Source organism: Protopterus annectens, chromosome 2.part0 (assembly GCF_019279795.1).
Source record: "Protopterus annectens isolate FY-2018-M chromosome 2.part0, PAN1.0, whole genome shotgun sequence".
In the NCBI taxonomy this organism is placed as follows: Eukaryota; Metazoa; Chordata; order Ceratodontiformes; family Protopteridae; genus Protopterus; species Protopterus annectens.
The window spans coordinates 862,486,008-862,501,222 of record NC_056728.1 but is presented as its reverse complement, the minus strand read 5'-3'; the positions used below and the strand labels follow the sequence as shown (position 1 = coordinate 862,501,222).

The window sequence follows — 15,215 nt, the reverse complement described above, 5'->3', positions numbered from 1 at the left end:
TATAATTTTCAAACTTAATGATAAATGCATTACTGTTACTAAAAGAGGACTATTCATACTCAAGTCACATTTATGTGACCAAACCTAGTTAAAAAAACAAGTAGGCACAGTGGCAAAAAACACTGAGAAAAAGTGGTTAACAAAACGCAACTAAATTATACCCAGCATATGTGACCCTCTTTGGTGAGTTCAAAGAATAGACTGAATTCCAAGCAGTACTTCACATATGTGGAAGGTGCTAGAAAGTAGTCTAATGGCCTACTTCCAAGTTCAAATGGCTGAAATCTTAAAAACAAGGTGATGGAAGACAGCCTAATTCCTGGAGTGACAGCTGAAAAAATATCTGGTACAGGTTCACAATAATGAACAAATTCCCTTGTAACATATACCCGCAATGCAGACCAACACGAATCAACCACTAGTGGATTCCAATGTGCAGTTAGCTGCCAGAAAAGATAATGCAACTGACAATCCACTTGGAAGAATTTGTTTTTCAACTGTAAGCCCTCACTTCTATCGAAAGGAGGATAGCTGCTATTGCCCTAATAAATGTATGTACCTGCTTCATGTGAAACCTGTCCTGGCATTTACCCTCCAGGATACAAATGCCTCTCTCTGCTCTGGTTTTGCCCTCAGCAAAGAACATAAGGATATCAATGGAACAGCTTGAATACAATTTGGAAACCACTTTTGGGAGGAAATATTAACCATCTCTAAGGGATACAAGTTCCTTGTGAAAAATCATACACGTTTTTCAGCACGAGACCCCCAAAGATATGAGAAAATGCAAGCAGAAGTGACAGCCACCAAACCAAGCCAATTGTTACTCAAGAAACAAGATTCAACTCTGCCAAATTACTGGGTTCCAATCAGGGATGAGAAAGACCATCAGCTGTAAAGTTCAGATTCAACAGGCAAGGGAGATTCTTCAGCAGTGGGAAGATGTACATAATTCCTTTAAGGGATGCTCAGTAAGCTAGTGTGGCCCAGAAGGCAAATCTCCTCCACTTACAAGCACAGGCTTACTAAATGGAAGACCTGCCTGCAACTTCAATAACTTCTGACACCCTGTAAAGAAGACCATCAGAGGTAAGTACCCACATCAGAAGCCAGACTGATGTGGAGCTGTCCCATCATTTCAGCCATGGCAGACATCTTTGCTAGGGCACACTTCTGTATTACCAGACCTCATGACATGAAAACATACCCTTCTTAGCCTACATAAAGCAATGAGAATTAGATTTGATAATTCACTCCTGAAATTTATGAAGAGGTATGGTAACAACAGGAATAGTGGGGACTAGGTTCAAGAAGCAAAGAGGCAATGTTTCCAATTTATAAGCCTCTAGCCAAACTACAACTTTGGTGATTAGCTGTGGAGGCCATATAAAGAAAAAGACATCAGATTGCTGGAGCAAGTCCAGAAGAAAGCCACAAGAAAGATCCATGTGATGGAAGGGATATGACTAGAAATTAAAGGAGCTGCAGCTCTTTTTACTTGACAGCAGAAAAAAAGATGCTTAAGTCTGCACTGGTGGTGTATAGAAAGATAAAGCAAGGACTATGGTTCTGGGAATCCAAGTGTGAATATTTGCTTTAGAACTTGACAGCACAGACATGGAAGAAAATTAGAAGTTATGTACCTACCATAACGTTCCATGTTAGTTGTCTTCTTCTCACCTTCTTTCTTGCTGGATGGGTTCGGAGCCGATCCTCGGCTCCGACTCGGCCACTCTAAAAGCTCGAGAGCTAGTTCCACCGGCTCGAGGCTCCCCTATATCCCACAATGCTAGGCGGTAACTCCTCAGATCTCGTTTGATAGCTAAGCCCAGCAAGGAAATTCCATAAAGGAACAAAACAAACTCCTCTAGGTCTGTCCGGGCTAGGGGGAAGGAGGGTGGGACGCAAGAAAGAAGGCGAGAAGAAGACAACTAACATGGAATGTTATGGTAGGTACATAACTTCTAAATGTTAAGTTGTTTATCTCGCCTTCATTCTTGCTGGATGGGACCGCGTCCCTAGGACCTTGTCCAGGGTGGCCTATCGGAACAGACTCTTGAGTACAGTGGAACCAAAGTTGGCTCGGTCCCTAGAGGCCAAGTCCAACTTATAATGAGAAATGAAGGTATGGGGAGAAGCCCAAGTAGCTGCAGAACAAATCGAATCAATAGGCAGCCTATCTTGGAAAGCTATAGATGTGGCTAAAGCTCTAGTTGAATGAGCCCTGGGTTTGTATGGCAACTGTTGATGTCTGATCTCATACACAAGGGTAATCAACGAAATAAGCCATCTAGAGAGAGATACTTTAGAAACTGGAAGGCCCATTCTACCTTCTGCATAAGAAACAAACAGTTGATCAGACTTCCTGAATTGTTTGGTCCTGTCTAAATAGTACCTAAGTTGGCGATGAACATCTAAGCAATGTAATTTTTGTTCTGACCTGTTCGAATAATTAGGGAAGAACACAGGAAGGTCAATGGTTTGATTCACATTTGCCAGTGAAGCTACCTTAGGCAAAAAAGACGGGTTAGTACGCAAGGACACCCTATCCTTATGAAACACAAGGTAAGGGGGTCAACTACACAGAGCATGGAGTTCAGAGACTCTTCTAGCTGAAGTGATAGCTACTAAAAAGAGTGTTTTCCAAGATGGTAACTTCACTGAACATGAAGCCGCAGGTTCAAAGGGGGGAAGAATTAAGGACGCTAGAACCAAGTTGAGATCCCATTGAGGAGGAGGATCCCTGATAGGTGGTTTGATGAGAAAAACTCCCTTTAAAAAGGCTTTGCAGAGTCTGAGAGACATAATGGAGGACTCTGAGACTCCAACATGAAAGTTCAAAATTGCTGCTAATTGAACTTTGATGGTAGATGGGGACGAACCTGAGTGGAAAAGTTCGGCTAGAAAGTCTAAAACTGATTGAATGGAAGCAGTGAAAGGATCTATATTCTTTGACTGCGCCCAACAGGAAAAACGTTTCCACTTACTATGATAAATCTTCCGAGTGGAAGATTTATGAGAGGCTATCAAAATATCTCTGAGTGAGATATTAGAGGAAGCCTGGCTAGAGCTGGAATTGGAGGAACCACGCTGTGAGGTTCAGAGAAGGAAGGGAGTGGTGCAACTGACCCGACTGATGGGTCAAGAGGTCTGGAACTGGGTCCAGATGCCAAGGTTGCTCCAACAGATAACGGTGGAGAAATGGGAACCAAACCTGTCGAGGCCAGTAAGGGGCAATGAGGATCATGGAAGCTTTCTGAGCGATAGCTTTCTGTATTAGCTGAGATATCAGTGAGAAGGGAGGAAAAGCATACAGAAGTCCCCGGGGCCAATCGTGTACTAGAGCGTCTCTGCTGGGGTGGCATGGTTGGGGAAAGAGGGTGAAAAAATCGTCGCACTTGCTGTTTTGGGGAGTAGCGAAAAGGTCGCAGCAAGGCCGGCCCCACTTTTGAAAAACTTTCTCCAACACTGAATTCTTCAGAGACCACTCATGAGGCATGAGAATACCTCTGCTCAATTTGTCTGCAATCACATTGGACTTCCCGGGAATGTGCGTTGCTAACAGAGACCGCTGAGAAGAAATCGCCCATTGCCACAGTCTGAGTGCCTCTCGACATAGGGGGTAAAATCTGGTTCCGCCTTGTTTGTTGATGTACCACACTACAGACATATTGTCTGTCTGAATTGCTATAGTTCCCTTGGGAAGAGAGTCTTGTAAGGCTTGCAACGCTAGAAGCACTGCTCTCATCTCTAGGACATTTATGTGCAAGTGGCACTCGAAAGGTTACCACATGCCTTGGACCGTCCTGCCCTGGTAATGCCCCCCCCACCCGATCAGGGAGGCGTCCGTTGTCACTGTAGCAACCGGAGGGGAAGGGACGAAAGGTCTCCCTAGGTGGAGCTGGGGAGATGTGATCCACCAAGAGAGATGATTCTTGCACGATTGAGTTATCCGAATAGGATGGGACATTGGAAGTCGTTGGAAAGACCATTGTGTGAAGAGCATCCATTGTAAAATTCTCATATGGAAGCGGGCTAATGGTAGAAGAGGGATGGCCGCCGCCATAATCCCCAAGACCTTCAGGATCAGTCTGGCTTTGACTTTGTTGCTCTGCAAGACAAAAGAGACCTGTCTGTGTATGTCTGCTATTCTCTGCTCTGTGAGTCTGGCTGACATGTTGATTGTGTCTAGATTTGCGCCTATGAAGGTAATAACACAACAAGGCGACAAGACAGACTTTTCATAATTTATTGAAATGCCTACTGTTTGACATGTGTGAAAGGTGTAGTCTCTGGCAAGAAGCAACAGATGCTTGGTGGGGGCTGTAAGGAGCCAGTCGTCTAAATATGGAAAAACCTGGAATCCTTGTCATCTCAGATGAGAGGCGACCACTGCCATGCATTTGGTAAACACTCGGGGGGCTGTAGTGAGACCAAAGGGCAGGGCCCTGAATTGAAAATGACTGGTTCCCAGCCTGAAGTGGAGGAATCTCCTGGAGCGTAGACTCATTTTGATGTGATAGTACTCATCCTGGAGATCTATTGAGCACATCCAGTTGTCCCGCCCCAAAAGGGGTAGAATGGACTGCAGCATGACCATCCGGAACTTTGTTTTCTTGACAAACTTGTTCAAGTTGCTGAGATCCAAAATGGGTCTCCAGTCCCCTGTTTTCTTTGGAACCAAAAAGAATTTGGAGTAGATTCCGAATCCTTGTTGGTCTGCTGGAACTGGTTGAATGGCTCTTTTTGCAAGCAGCTTTGAAATTTCTAGTGCTGCTTGCTCCCTTTGACTGGGTGGAACGTCTGGAAGGGATTTTTTGGATTGCTTCGGAATGAAAAGGAATGGGATTCTGTAGCCTTCGGAAATGATAGACTGTACTCACTTGTCTTGAGTTAGGGATAGCCAGGCTTCTGGGTACAGAGATAATCTTCCCCCAACTGCCCGACTGCCTCCGAAGGTGGACAGTCGGGTAACACCTCAGGGATGCTGGAAGGGCTTGTCGGAAAAGGTTTCTCGACTGCCCTGGTTCTGCGGGCCCCCTCTGCCTCTAGGACAGCGTCTACCATTATTGTTCCCCCCTCTGCCTCTGGAGGGGAATCGACTTTGTGCATCAGGCAAATCTCCCTGAGATTGTTTGCGGAACCACATCTTTCCCCCCTTCTAGCCTTTGGGGTAAGGTCTAGAAGAAGTAGAAAAACGGACTTCGACGGCAGAGAGAGTTTTGCCATCAGTCTCGCACCTAGTCAGGGTTTCCTTCACTTGAGGACCAAAGAGGGATGATCCATCAAAAGAGGAATTAGTGAAGGATGCCTTGAAAGGGTCTGCAAAGTTACATACCCGCATCCAGGCATGCCGGCGCAAGGCTACACCTGTACCTGCCGCTCTACTCGCTCCATCCGGCGCATATGAAAGGAGGCGCATGGAGGAGTTAGTTATAGAATTAAGTGTCGCCAGCTGAGAGTTCATCCTACCCTGAAAACCCGCAGCTGTTGGGTCCTTTAATATTTTGCTCGCTTCCTTGAGCAAATCCCTCTGAAGACGAGTGAAATGGCACAGGTAATTCAGCGAGCGCATAGTAAAGGTCGCTGACGAGAACATCCGCTTCCTGTACCTGTCCATCGACCTAGACTCCTTGTTAGGAGGATGAACAGGCACCGAAGGATTAGCTAACACCTTCTTGGTGGCTGCAGCCACCACCATAGCATCAACAGAGACACCTTTGGTTAAAAATTCTTTGTCCTTGGGGGCAGTGATAAATTTTGATGGTCTCCTGGGGGTGGGTTCCACTGTGTCAGGAGCCGCCCAGGCCTTCTTTGCCACCACTTGCATGAGGGGGTCAAAGGGAGGGGACACCCAGGAGGTGAAAGGGCGAGAGCCAAACGCCTCAAGATACACCGATTCATCCTCTGAAGGGTTGAGGGCTGGCCAATTCCCCCTCTGTTTTAAGATTTCGAGGATGTCTGCAAAGGAGACATCTTCAGAGGGGGAACGAGGGGAACCTTCAGAATCCTCTAAATCTGTGTCAGAGGTGACAGACTCAGGGGAGTCAATGTGCTTCCTCTTGCACTGCCTCTTCCTAGGGGGCTCTCCCACCGGGTCAGGAGAGGCCTCGGAAGAGGAGGAGATCCCCACTGGGGGTACTTGAGGAGCTGGCTCTCTACGGTCCGGGATGAGAGAGTGAGCAGAAATCACCGGAGGCACCGTGGAGGGAGGGGCAGAAGGAGCCGACTTTGGAGTTGAACCTGGTTCTAACACGCTCCTCATGACCTCGAAGGCACCCCTGTCAGGCAGAGCCAGAGGTCTCTGCTCCAAAACGCTGAAAACCTCCCCCGGCACCGACAGTGATGGCTCCGAGGCTGATGTCGGAGCCAAACTCACCAGCGCCAAAGCACAGAGAGGGAGAGCGGGGTCGGACAAGGGTCTGATGCCACTCGCCCCTTCGGAGCCAACGAGGGAAATCCGGCGCCAAGATTCTTCCAAGGAAGACATCGGAGCAGACGACGGCACCGAAGACAAAGGTATCGGTTCCGACACCACCACAGTCTCGGGTCCGAGCCGCCCCGGCTCCGAACTCAGAAGAGTCAGAGGAGGAACATTTTGAGTAATGGGAATAGTCCTCGACTGTTGAGTCGGACTTTGAAGCATCTGGGCCAGTGCCTCGGACTTAAGAAGTCGACTCACTACCCTCTGAAGGTCATGATCTGATAGTCTCGACGACCTAGAGGAGTGAGATCTATGGCTCCGTTCAGACAGCAATGGTGATGCTGGAGCCGAATGAACGGAGCCGATAGATGGAGATCGGGACCTTTTTCTGGAGGACGGTTCCGACAATTTGATCTGAGCCGACTCAGCGATGTCTTCCTCGGCTCTGGCCGGAGCCGAGGAAATAGTAGGGACATGAGTTCGAGAGTCACTGGCTCCGGCCGGAGCCGATGTTCAAACAGCCTTCGGACCCCCAGAAGACGGCTCAGATACCGGAGCCGAAGGTCTGGGAGGCTTCGAGGGTTTCCCCGAGGATTGAGTCGAGGGACCCTCAGGCTTCAATAAGCCCCTTAGAATGAGCTTAGTTTTACGCTCCTGCAGGGCTCTGGGGCTGAAGCCATGGCAAACAGCACATGAGTCCTGCAGGTGCAAAGGTCCCAGGCAGTATACACAAGACGTGTGACCGTCTGTCAGAGACATCTTCTGACAGCACGAGTCACACTTCTTAAAGCCTGAGACCTTCGATTCCTTAGACATGTCCAAAGAAAAAACAAGGTGTAACCACACAATCACACACACACACCGATTACACTTGTTAAAATTAAAATTAAATTAGTAATTAACTTAGAAAAATTAAATCCCTACAAAACACAGTCACTCCAACTACTAGGAAGGGAGGGACTGGGCCTAAAGCCCAAGGGAATAAGTTTAGTAAATTTAGGAAATAACAGGGGAAACTTGGACTATAGAAGGGAAGGAAACTACTTAACTTTTAAATTTATGAGGAAAAGCTAACTTAAAAGGGGGGTCTATCTAAGATACAACTAGTTATTTTAAACTAACCCGACGAGCCGGTTGAAAAGCACCTCGATCGCTGTAGCGGCAAACGAGACCTGAGGAGTTACCGCCTAGCATTGTGGGATATAGGGGAGCCTCGAGCCGGTGGAACTAGCTCTCGAGCTTTTAGAGTGGCCGAGTCGGAGCCGAGGATCGGCTCCGAACCCATCCAGCAAGAATGAAGGCGAGATAGACAACTTAACATCTATGCTTACTGGGCAGGGGGATCCTTACAGGATCCTGGCAACATTATTACATCTGTGACATGCTAGCAGCAGCATGTTCTAAAGATTGTGAGAGCAGGGTAAAATCATTCTACTTGTTCATAAAATTTCAGAAAGAAAAACTGCAAAAAGTACTGGGGATTGCCTGCAGAATATGTTGAGGCAAACTCCAACACATCAAATACTGGTATTTCCCACTAGGTAAAATATGTTTGTGTTTAAGTGGGACAAAAGCTATCTGTTTACACAGTAAATCGCACCTTGTTTTTTTTTCAACCAGCTCAAATAAGAGTCTTGGACAAACTTTTAACTGAACTGAAAGTTTAAACATCACTACTTAAAATGGTCTACTGGCATGGAAGCAAGACTGCTATATCACTTAGTGAGATAAGGGGAAGCCAGATCCTGAAACTTCAGAAACCTCTCCTGGGGAGGCATGAATGAAAAACTTTTCATGACTGGAAAACACACAAAGACTTACAAACAAGTCAAACTAAGATGAAATATGACAAGCACTAACAAAACTCATCATAGATAAACAACGTCTTGAAACCCAAGACAATAAATCACTGTTCTCTGTTGCTTTGGCCACAGATATCACAAATTTCAAAGGAAGAAAATACAACCAACAAGGAGATGAATATATAAAAATTGTGATTCAAAAACTGAAAGAAAGTGTTCTGACCTTAACCAGTATCAGTAACAAAAACAGGTCTTTAAATTGATAAACCTGTTAAACTAAATAATACTGGGGAGAGCACAGTTCTACATATCTTGACAGATAACAGAATCTAAATTAAGAGAATCTATGGAATCTGGACTTCACTGGTTAGAAAAGTGGAATGAGCTCTGAATTTTATTATGATTCTACAAATCTTTTAGTTATGTTATTTTAATCACAAGTTACTACCATGGTTCTGAAAACTAGAAGAGACTATATGCCAAACTTTAACTGCTATGGAACATTAATAAGCATCACAATGTGTCCTTGCTTATCAGATTTCTTTCTTGCACTATGACGTACTTTAAAACTAACTTTAAAGTAAAAAAGCCCTCATTCAAGAAGAAAGTTTAACTTCACACCCATCCACATAAATAGATGCTCTTTGCTGAGATAACTTAAGAACAGTCATGTTTAACCTAAAATAAAATATTGATTTTAACATCTGAACACGGCTCTATCATGACAGTTTTAACAAAAATCTGTATATACATATAAAGAAATACATTTCCTTATCAGGGTCCATGTGCCAAAAATTTGGAAAATAATGGGTGTGTTCTGATGATGTAGGAATAAAGGTTGTTGTCTCACAGCTCCAAGATCGGAGGTTAATTCTTAACCTCTGATCACTGCCTGTGTGGAATACAAACATTCTCTCTATGCCCATGACTATTTTTCTGGTACTCTGTCTCCCAGCCTCCAAAAACATACAGGCAAGATTGGAAATTATTCATAACAGATATTCAATATGGTTGATCACCAACTTTTAATCCACACCCTGCAAACATTCTGTCTAGATACTGGAGCCCTCCAATGGTTTCAATCCTACCTGAATGGTCGACAGCAGGCTGTCCTCTGGCAGAACAAACTCTCTAACCTTCTACCTAACACCCTCGGAGTACCACAAGGCTCTATACTAGAGTCCTTGCTGTTCTCCATCTTCATTAACGACCTTTATACTGTCATTCCAAAAGTCAGCTGTATCCAATATGCTGATGACTCTACTCTGATTTGCTCAGCCACATCTCCAGTAGAGTTATGGTCAGCTACCCAGACCACCTTTAATACAATAGAAAACTGGCTTTCTGAACATCATCTGATCCTAAATCCCAAAAAAACTAAAATGCTGTTATTTTCACCAACACGTAGGTCTACTGCTTTCACCTTTACCATAAAATCAAATGGTGGCACAATAATCTCCCCTGACCCATCTACAAAACTATTAGGTGTCATCATAGACAATAATCTCAAATTTGACCTACATGTTAACCAAACTATCAAAACCATCAATAAAAAATAGGGTCACTTTACAGAATAAAAGCCTTCCTAATCCCTCCAGCTAAAATTGCCATACCTCGCTCTCACCTTCTTTCAACCCTTCTGTATGCATCCCCTCTACTCTCGAATTTGAACAAGACTGTCCTTAACAAACTCTCAATTTGCTACAACCACATTGCCAGGTTTGCCACTGGGCTGCCTTTTAGGACACATCATTGCATCAATCTAAATCAGCTTGGTTGGCTTGAACTACCTAGCCTAATCCAGTATAACCAACTGATTATGGCCTATAAAATCCTCTATAATCCGGACAATACTCCTGCACTTAAAAATATTATCACCCCCTATAACAATCCTAGACCGCTTCGATCCTCTAACAAACTACTAATTCAGACTAGCAAAATTAATAACACAGCCGGTGATTATCTCTTTGCAAACTCTGTAAGTAGATCCTGGAACTCTCTTCCAGCTGATATTACCCTACTTTCCACCTTAGGTCAATTTAAAACTAGACTCAAACAACATTTGTCACTTAACTGGCTATGTCAATGTATCAAGCCTGGCTAACTCGAATGTGTAAAAATCCGTTAACCAGTTTACTGTGTAATTTAATTTAATCATGACTTGTGCTCAAGACTAACTTTAACCTGTGGAACTTGTTTAACTTGCTTACTTATGTCATCTCTGTAAATAATCTGTTTGTAATATGTAATGTAATGCTGTATCTGCTTACCCTTGGAGCTTTTCTCCCCGGGCCTCCGCTGAAAATGGACATGCATCCAGTCAGACTATCCCGGTCAACAAATGTAAAATAAATAAAAATAAAAAAGATATGCACAAATATTTATATATACACACACACACACACACACAGGTATGCATGCACAGACATACATACAAATATTCACTCATGAAATGATTATAATAAATGATAATTAACATATACAGTAGTGCTGCACACCATCACTTCAATTTTCTACAGAAAAAATACAACAAAGGTTCAAGGTAATGCATGAACATTAGAACATTTTAGCAAAGCATTGCTTCACATAAACCGTGCTATGTTTCGTCTCTGTAGCAAGAATTTTACTCAGACATTTTAAGACTGGTGAACCAGATCAAATGTTCACTTAAAGCTAGTAAAATGAAAAACAAACTCTGGCAGGACGTGTGAAGAAAGACAGCACCTGCATATAAAAATTAAAGCATCTAAAGCCAGAATACACAGGACTTGCACCACTTATTTGGGCAAAAGAATTAGGGTATAAAAACTGAATACACCTCTATAGAAGACAAGACTACAACAATGTAGTTGGAAGACTATCTCAGCAGTTTAAATTACCAATAAGGAAATAAACTGTAAACAAGCAGCTACAGTAAAAAAAAAAAAAAAATCCTGCTTGCATTTGCCAGTTTAAAATAATTTGATGTTATCTTAGGTGGAATAATGCACTGCTATCACTTACCAGAGGCTTGCTGTCCTGCTTACTGATAGTGACAACACGACTTTCTGAAGAACCATCTTTGCTTGCCTGCTTGAGGTTGATATCAATAATATCAGGGAAGTCACAGTAGGTTTGAAACTCCTACGAGAATGAATTACAGGAGTATTAAGGACACTTGAAACAATGTAGGAAAATTACTGTAAATACACCTTTCCTGGACCCTAGAATAACCTAGCAATACAAAAGCAGATAAAATACTTAAAGCTAAAACATTAATTTTAATTACAGCTACTCACAATACATCTAATACTCTAAAATAAAGCCGCTGAGTGATGTACTTACCGTAACAGAAGGTCTTCAAATTAGAGATACCTACCAGTTACCTCATTAATGATGGGTACTACTTGTAATCCCTATCCTCCTTTGACCAGAATGTAAAGCAAATACCCCCTCCCACAGAACATTTCATTTCCTATAACATTATTAGACTAGAATCCTTCAGTCTAAATATCTGCCATGTTGCTCTCTTGTCATGACAAAAATCACCAAATAATGCTCTTAACTCCAAGAGCTCCCAGTAATGGCAAATAGCTAATTAGCAGTTTGTGTGTGCACTTCATCTTGACCTTAGCAAATTTCACATAATTTGCAGCAAAAAAAAATTGAACAGAAAGTAGGACTGCAGCACAGATTTTTTGTCCAAATCAAGAATTTGGGATACGTCTGACTGAAATGGCATACCAATAACAGATGACTAAACCTAACAGCACTGACCAGAAATCTAGACATGTGTTGGGCATATTTCCTTTGCACTTATTAGAAAGAACAGATTTTAAAAACATCACTGACCGGCAGGCCCCCTCTATCAACCTTCAACAAGTTTTCTAATATCACCACCAGACAGTGGAAGAAATTGTAGCCATTATTTCTAGCTTTAAAAAAGAAAGTCCAAAAATGTTTGTTTTGCTGCATGAACACTCTGAAGACCATTCTACCTGTTGGCTGGTAGGATTTCAGAGAACTTGACAATGTCTGTGAATAGGTTACAATACTGGCTTTGACAGAATCTGATTCAATGCTGAACAGGGCCCTACACATTTGAACTGTCTCAGTAATATTCTACAACCACTCTTCCACAAAGGTCCCCCCCCCCACACTAAATCTAGACTATTTCAAAACAGCTTATGATGACCGATGAGTGAACATGCAAGCAAACAGCAGTTAAAAACCAGACAATTTCATCATCTTCATTAGTTTAAATAAAGGAATTTAAAATTAATTTTTCACATAGTTTGCCTACTGATACAGTTTAGAAGGGTGAAGTTTGTGCACAATTATAAAATAAATGTTCAACTATTGTGCTATTTTAGAGAAGGCTCAAACTTATTTTTGCATTTTGAGAGATGCTCTTTAGTTTTTTTCTTGTCCCCTTAAAGCCTGATCACACAATAAGGATCTTTGGTTGGAGCTATTGTAAATTAAAAACTTCACCAAGCTTCCCCACACAGCCAAATGATACAAGCTTTCTGTGACCACATTCTAGAGGTACTCAGTCAGTCAGCAGCAGCATGATGGAGTAAGCTCCAACACTAGAATCTGTTAGTCCAATCTGATCAAAATAAACTCAAGTGTATCTGGTAAGGTACCAACTTCTATGTGTGAAATGATCTGATCAGTAATGCAACCCACTAAAATATTTCCAGCTGTTTTGCAGGATTTATTAATACCACTTTCATTAAGAACTTTTTTACTATGCAGTCCAACCAGTACACTTTGAAAGCTTGTACTACAAAGGCAACAATATTGCCAGTCTTCCAATAGTTAGTCATCCCATTTCCTTATATCATTCTTGTTATTTCTAGTGAGAAAATAATAATTATGGTACAGAACCAGTTCCCCCTTTGTTACATTTATTTAACTCAACCAGGTAAATTACATCCTTATCCATTCCTTTGCTTAGCAACTCGGTAGTGGTGAGAGGAGGGTAAGCTAAACAGATAATCATTACTTTAATACTCATTAATTGTTCTTTCTGTACGTGTTTTATTTGTACAATTGCTCTAAAATAATGAATGCTCTTCCATGATGTAAAAATAAACATAACAAAAATCACACATGGAAATCTCAACGAGATATAGTGAGAAACTGTCTATACTGGTTTAGCAACTCCAGAAGTATAAACTTCTTTTTCTGAAGAATAGTTTAGGAAAATGACATATTCAACTGCAATATAGAGATCACAAAAGTCACAAAAGCAATTCCTGTGAAATTTCTATGGGCTTGAGATGGAACAAGCATCTCAATAACAAGTTGGACTGCCTGATATATATTATTTATCTCGGCATCAAGGTAAAAGGGCATGTGTGTGCATAGATAACTCAATTCTGCTGTATCTTTTTTTTTACTGTAAAACTGGTATGAAACTAATTGTTTTGCAGTGTTGGTGGTGCAACAGGTATAAAGCCTGCCTTTGGTGCAGAAGACTGGGCTTTCTATTCCCACAGCAGGTAGCTAGACTACTGATTTTGCAGGGCAGCATAAGGGAGATGCTGCACTCCTGAGTGTGCAGTCCTTCTGATGAAATCTTAAACTGAGGCACCACCTACCTGAGTTGGGGGTAGCTCAGGTGGATGAAAAAGTTCTCATGGCACCTATTGAAGAGAGTAGGGTAGGGTAAACTCCCAATGTCATGGCCAAATTTCCCCTAGTAATACAAAGACCACCTCAGGTCTTCACTGAAAACAGGCTACAAAGCCTAGTGGGACTAACCCAATCAACAAAGGATAAATAATTAAAACACAAAAAAATCTCTTTTCCAGGGCAACAGTTGGATAAGTATTTGATTAGTATAGTAACTAGACTGAACAAACAGACCCAGTAAAAATCAGAGAAGGAACTCACCAGGAGTGCCCATTCCCAGCTTATCTGTATTTTTCTTATTATTATTTTTGTGATAACAGAAAACCTGGCACACAGTGTATGCTTTTACTTACAGAGCTAGGAGAAATCTGGGGTTAAGAGTAGTCTCAATTTATTTGCCAACTATTTTAGAGTTCCTTCTAGTGATGTTAACTGACACTTCCAAAACTTGTACAAACATTTAAACTTCTGTTCAGTAATCAGGATTAGGAATCTATCCCCCTCAAAAAAAAAAAAAAAAAGGCAGTATGACAGGGAGTGATGGAAAACAAGAGAACTGACATTTAATGGGGAGAAGAAATGTATCTGAAAGTAAAACTAGATCCCTCCATACCAGATATGGGACTGAAGGGAGTGGGACAAAGATGGACCAGGATTTAGAGCTTACTAGACAGCTATTTAGGTAAAGTAAATACTTTGGGAGAGGGGGCAAAAGTGATTAGAGTGCTTATTCTGTCACTGTTTGTACATACTATTTGTCATGTATTAGTCCCAAAAAGAAAGTGTTATCTGAAAATTAGAAATATGACAAATCTGTCTGGAAGAACAGCAGAGACTTAAGAATAGGAAAAACCTGAGTAGGCTGAGGTATGCCTGATTTCAGGAGGTATGCTATGAAGATGAATCACACAGTGACACAGATGCAAAACTGTCAGATGAGATAAGTCCACTGTGAGAAATTGAGATCAACTCCTAATGTAGGTATTATGCCTGTATGACTGAATAATTTTTTTTTAAAACACCTTTACTGAACTATTGTTTGTGGCATATGGAAACATTTATACAAAAGTAATCACACCATACTAACAAGCTCACATTTACAAACATCATACATCACATATATTGTTATATATCAAAAAATCTATGTAATATTACATAAATTATTCAATTCCTGCCTTCTGTTAAAAATCATTCCTCCTCAAACATGTTTCTGCATGTATTGTTTCCACAATTTATATTTTCTGCTTTGTAATTTACTCCTACACTTTTCTAAAGATCGCACTTCCTGTTCTTTTATCTCTGTTACAATATTCACTAGTTCAAGTATAGTCGGTTTAGATTTTGATTTACATTTTCTAATAAATTAT

At 41.9% G+C, this 15,215-nt stretch overlaps 1 protein-coding gene across 1 annotated transcript in view; it reads right to left on the bottom strand.

The window, feature by feature from the left end:
* The window catches only part of JAK2 (Janus kinase 2), a 2,444,284-nt gene that overhangs the window by 964,690 nt on the left and 1,464,379 nt on the right, over positions 1 to 15,215 (bottom strand). Inside the window, exon 12 of the mRNA XM_044060357.1 lies at positions 11,230 to 11,349. Coding sequence (XP_043916292.1) covers positions 11,230 to 11,349 — 120 coding nt within the window. The remainder of the gene's footprint in view (positions 1 to 11,229; positions 11,350 to 15,215) is intronic.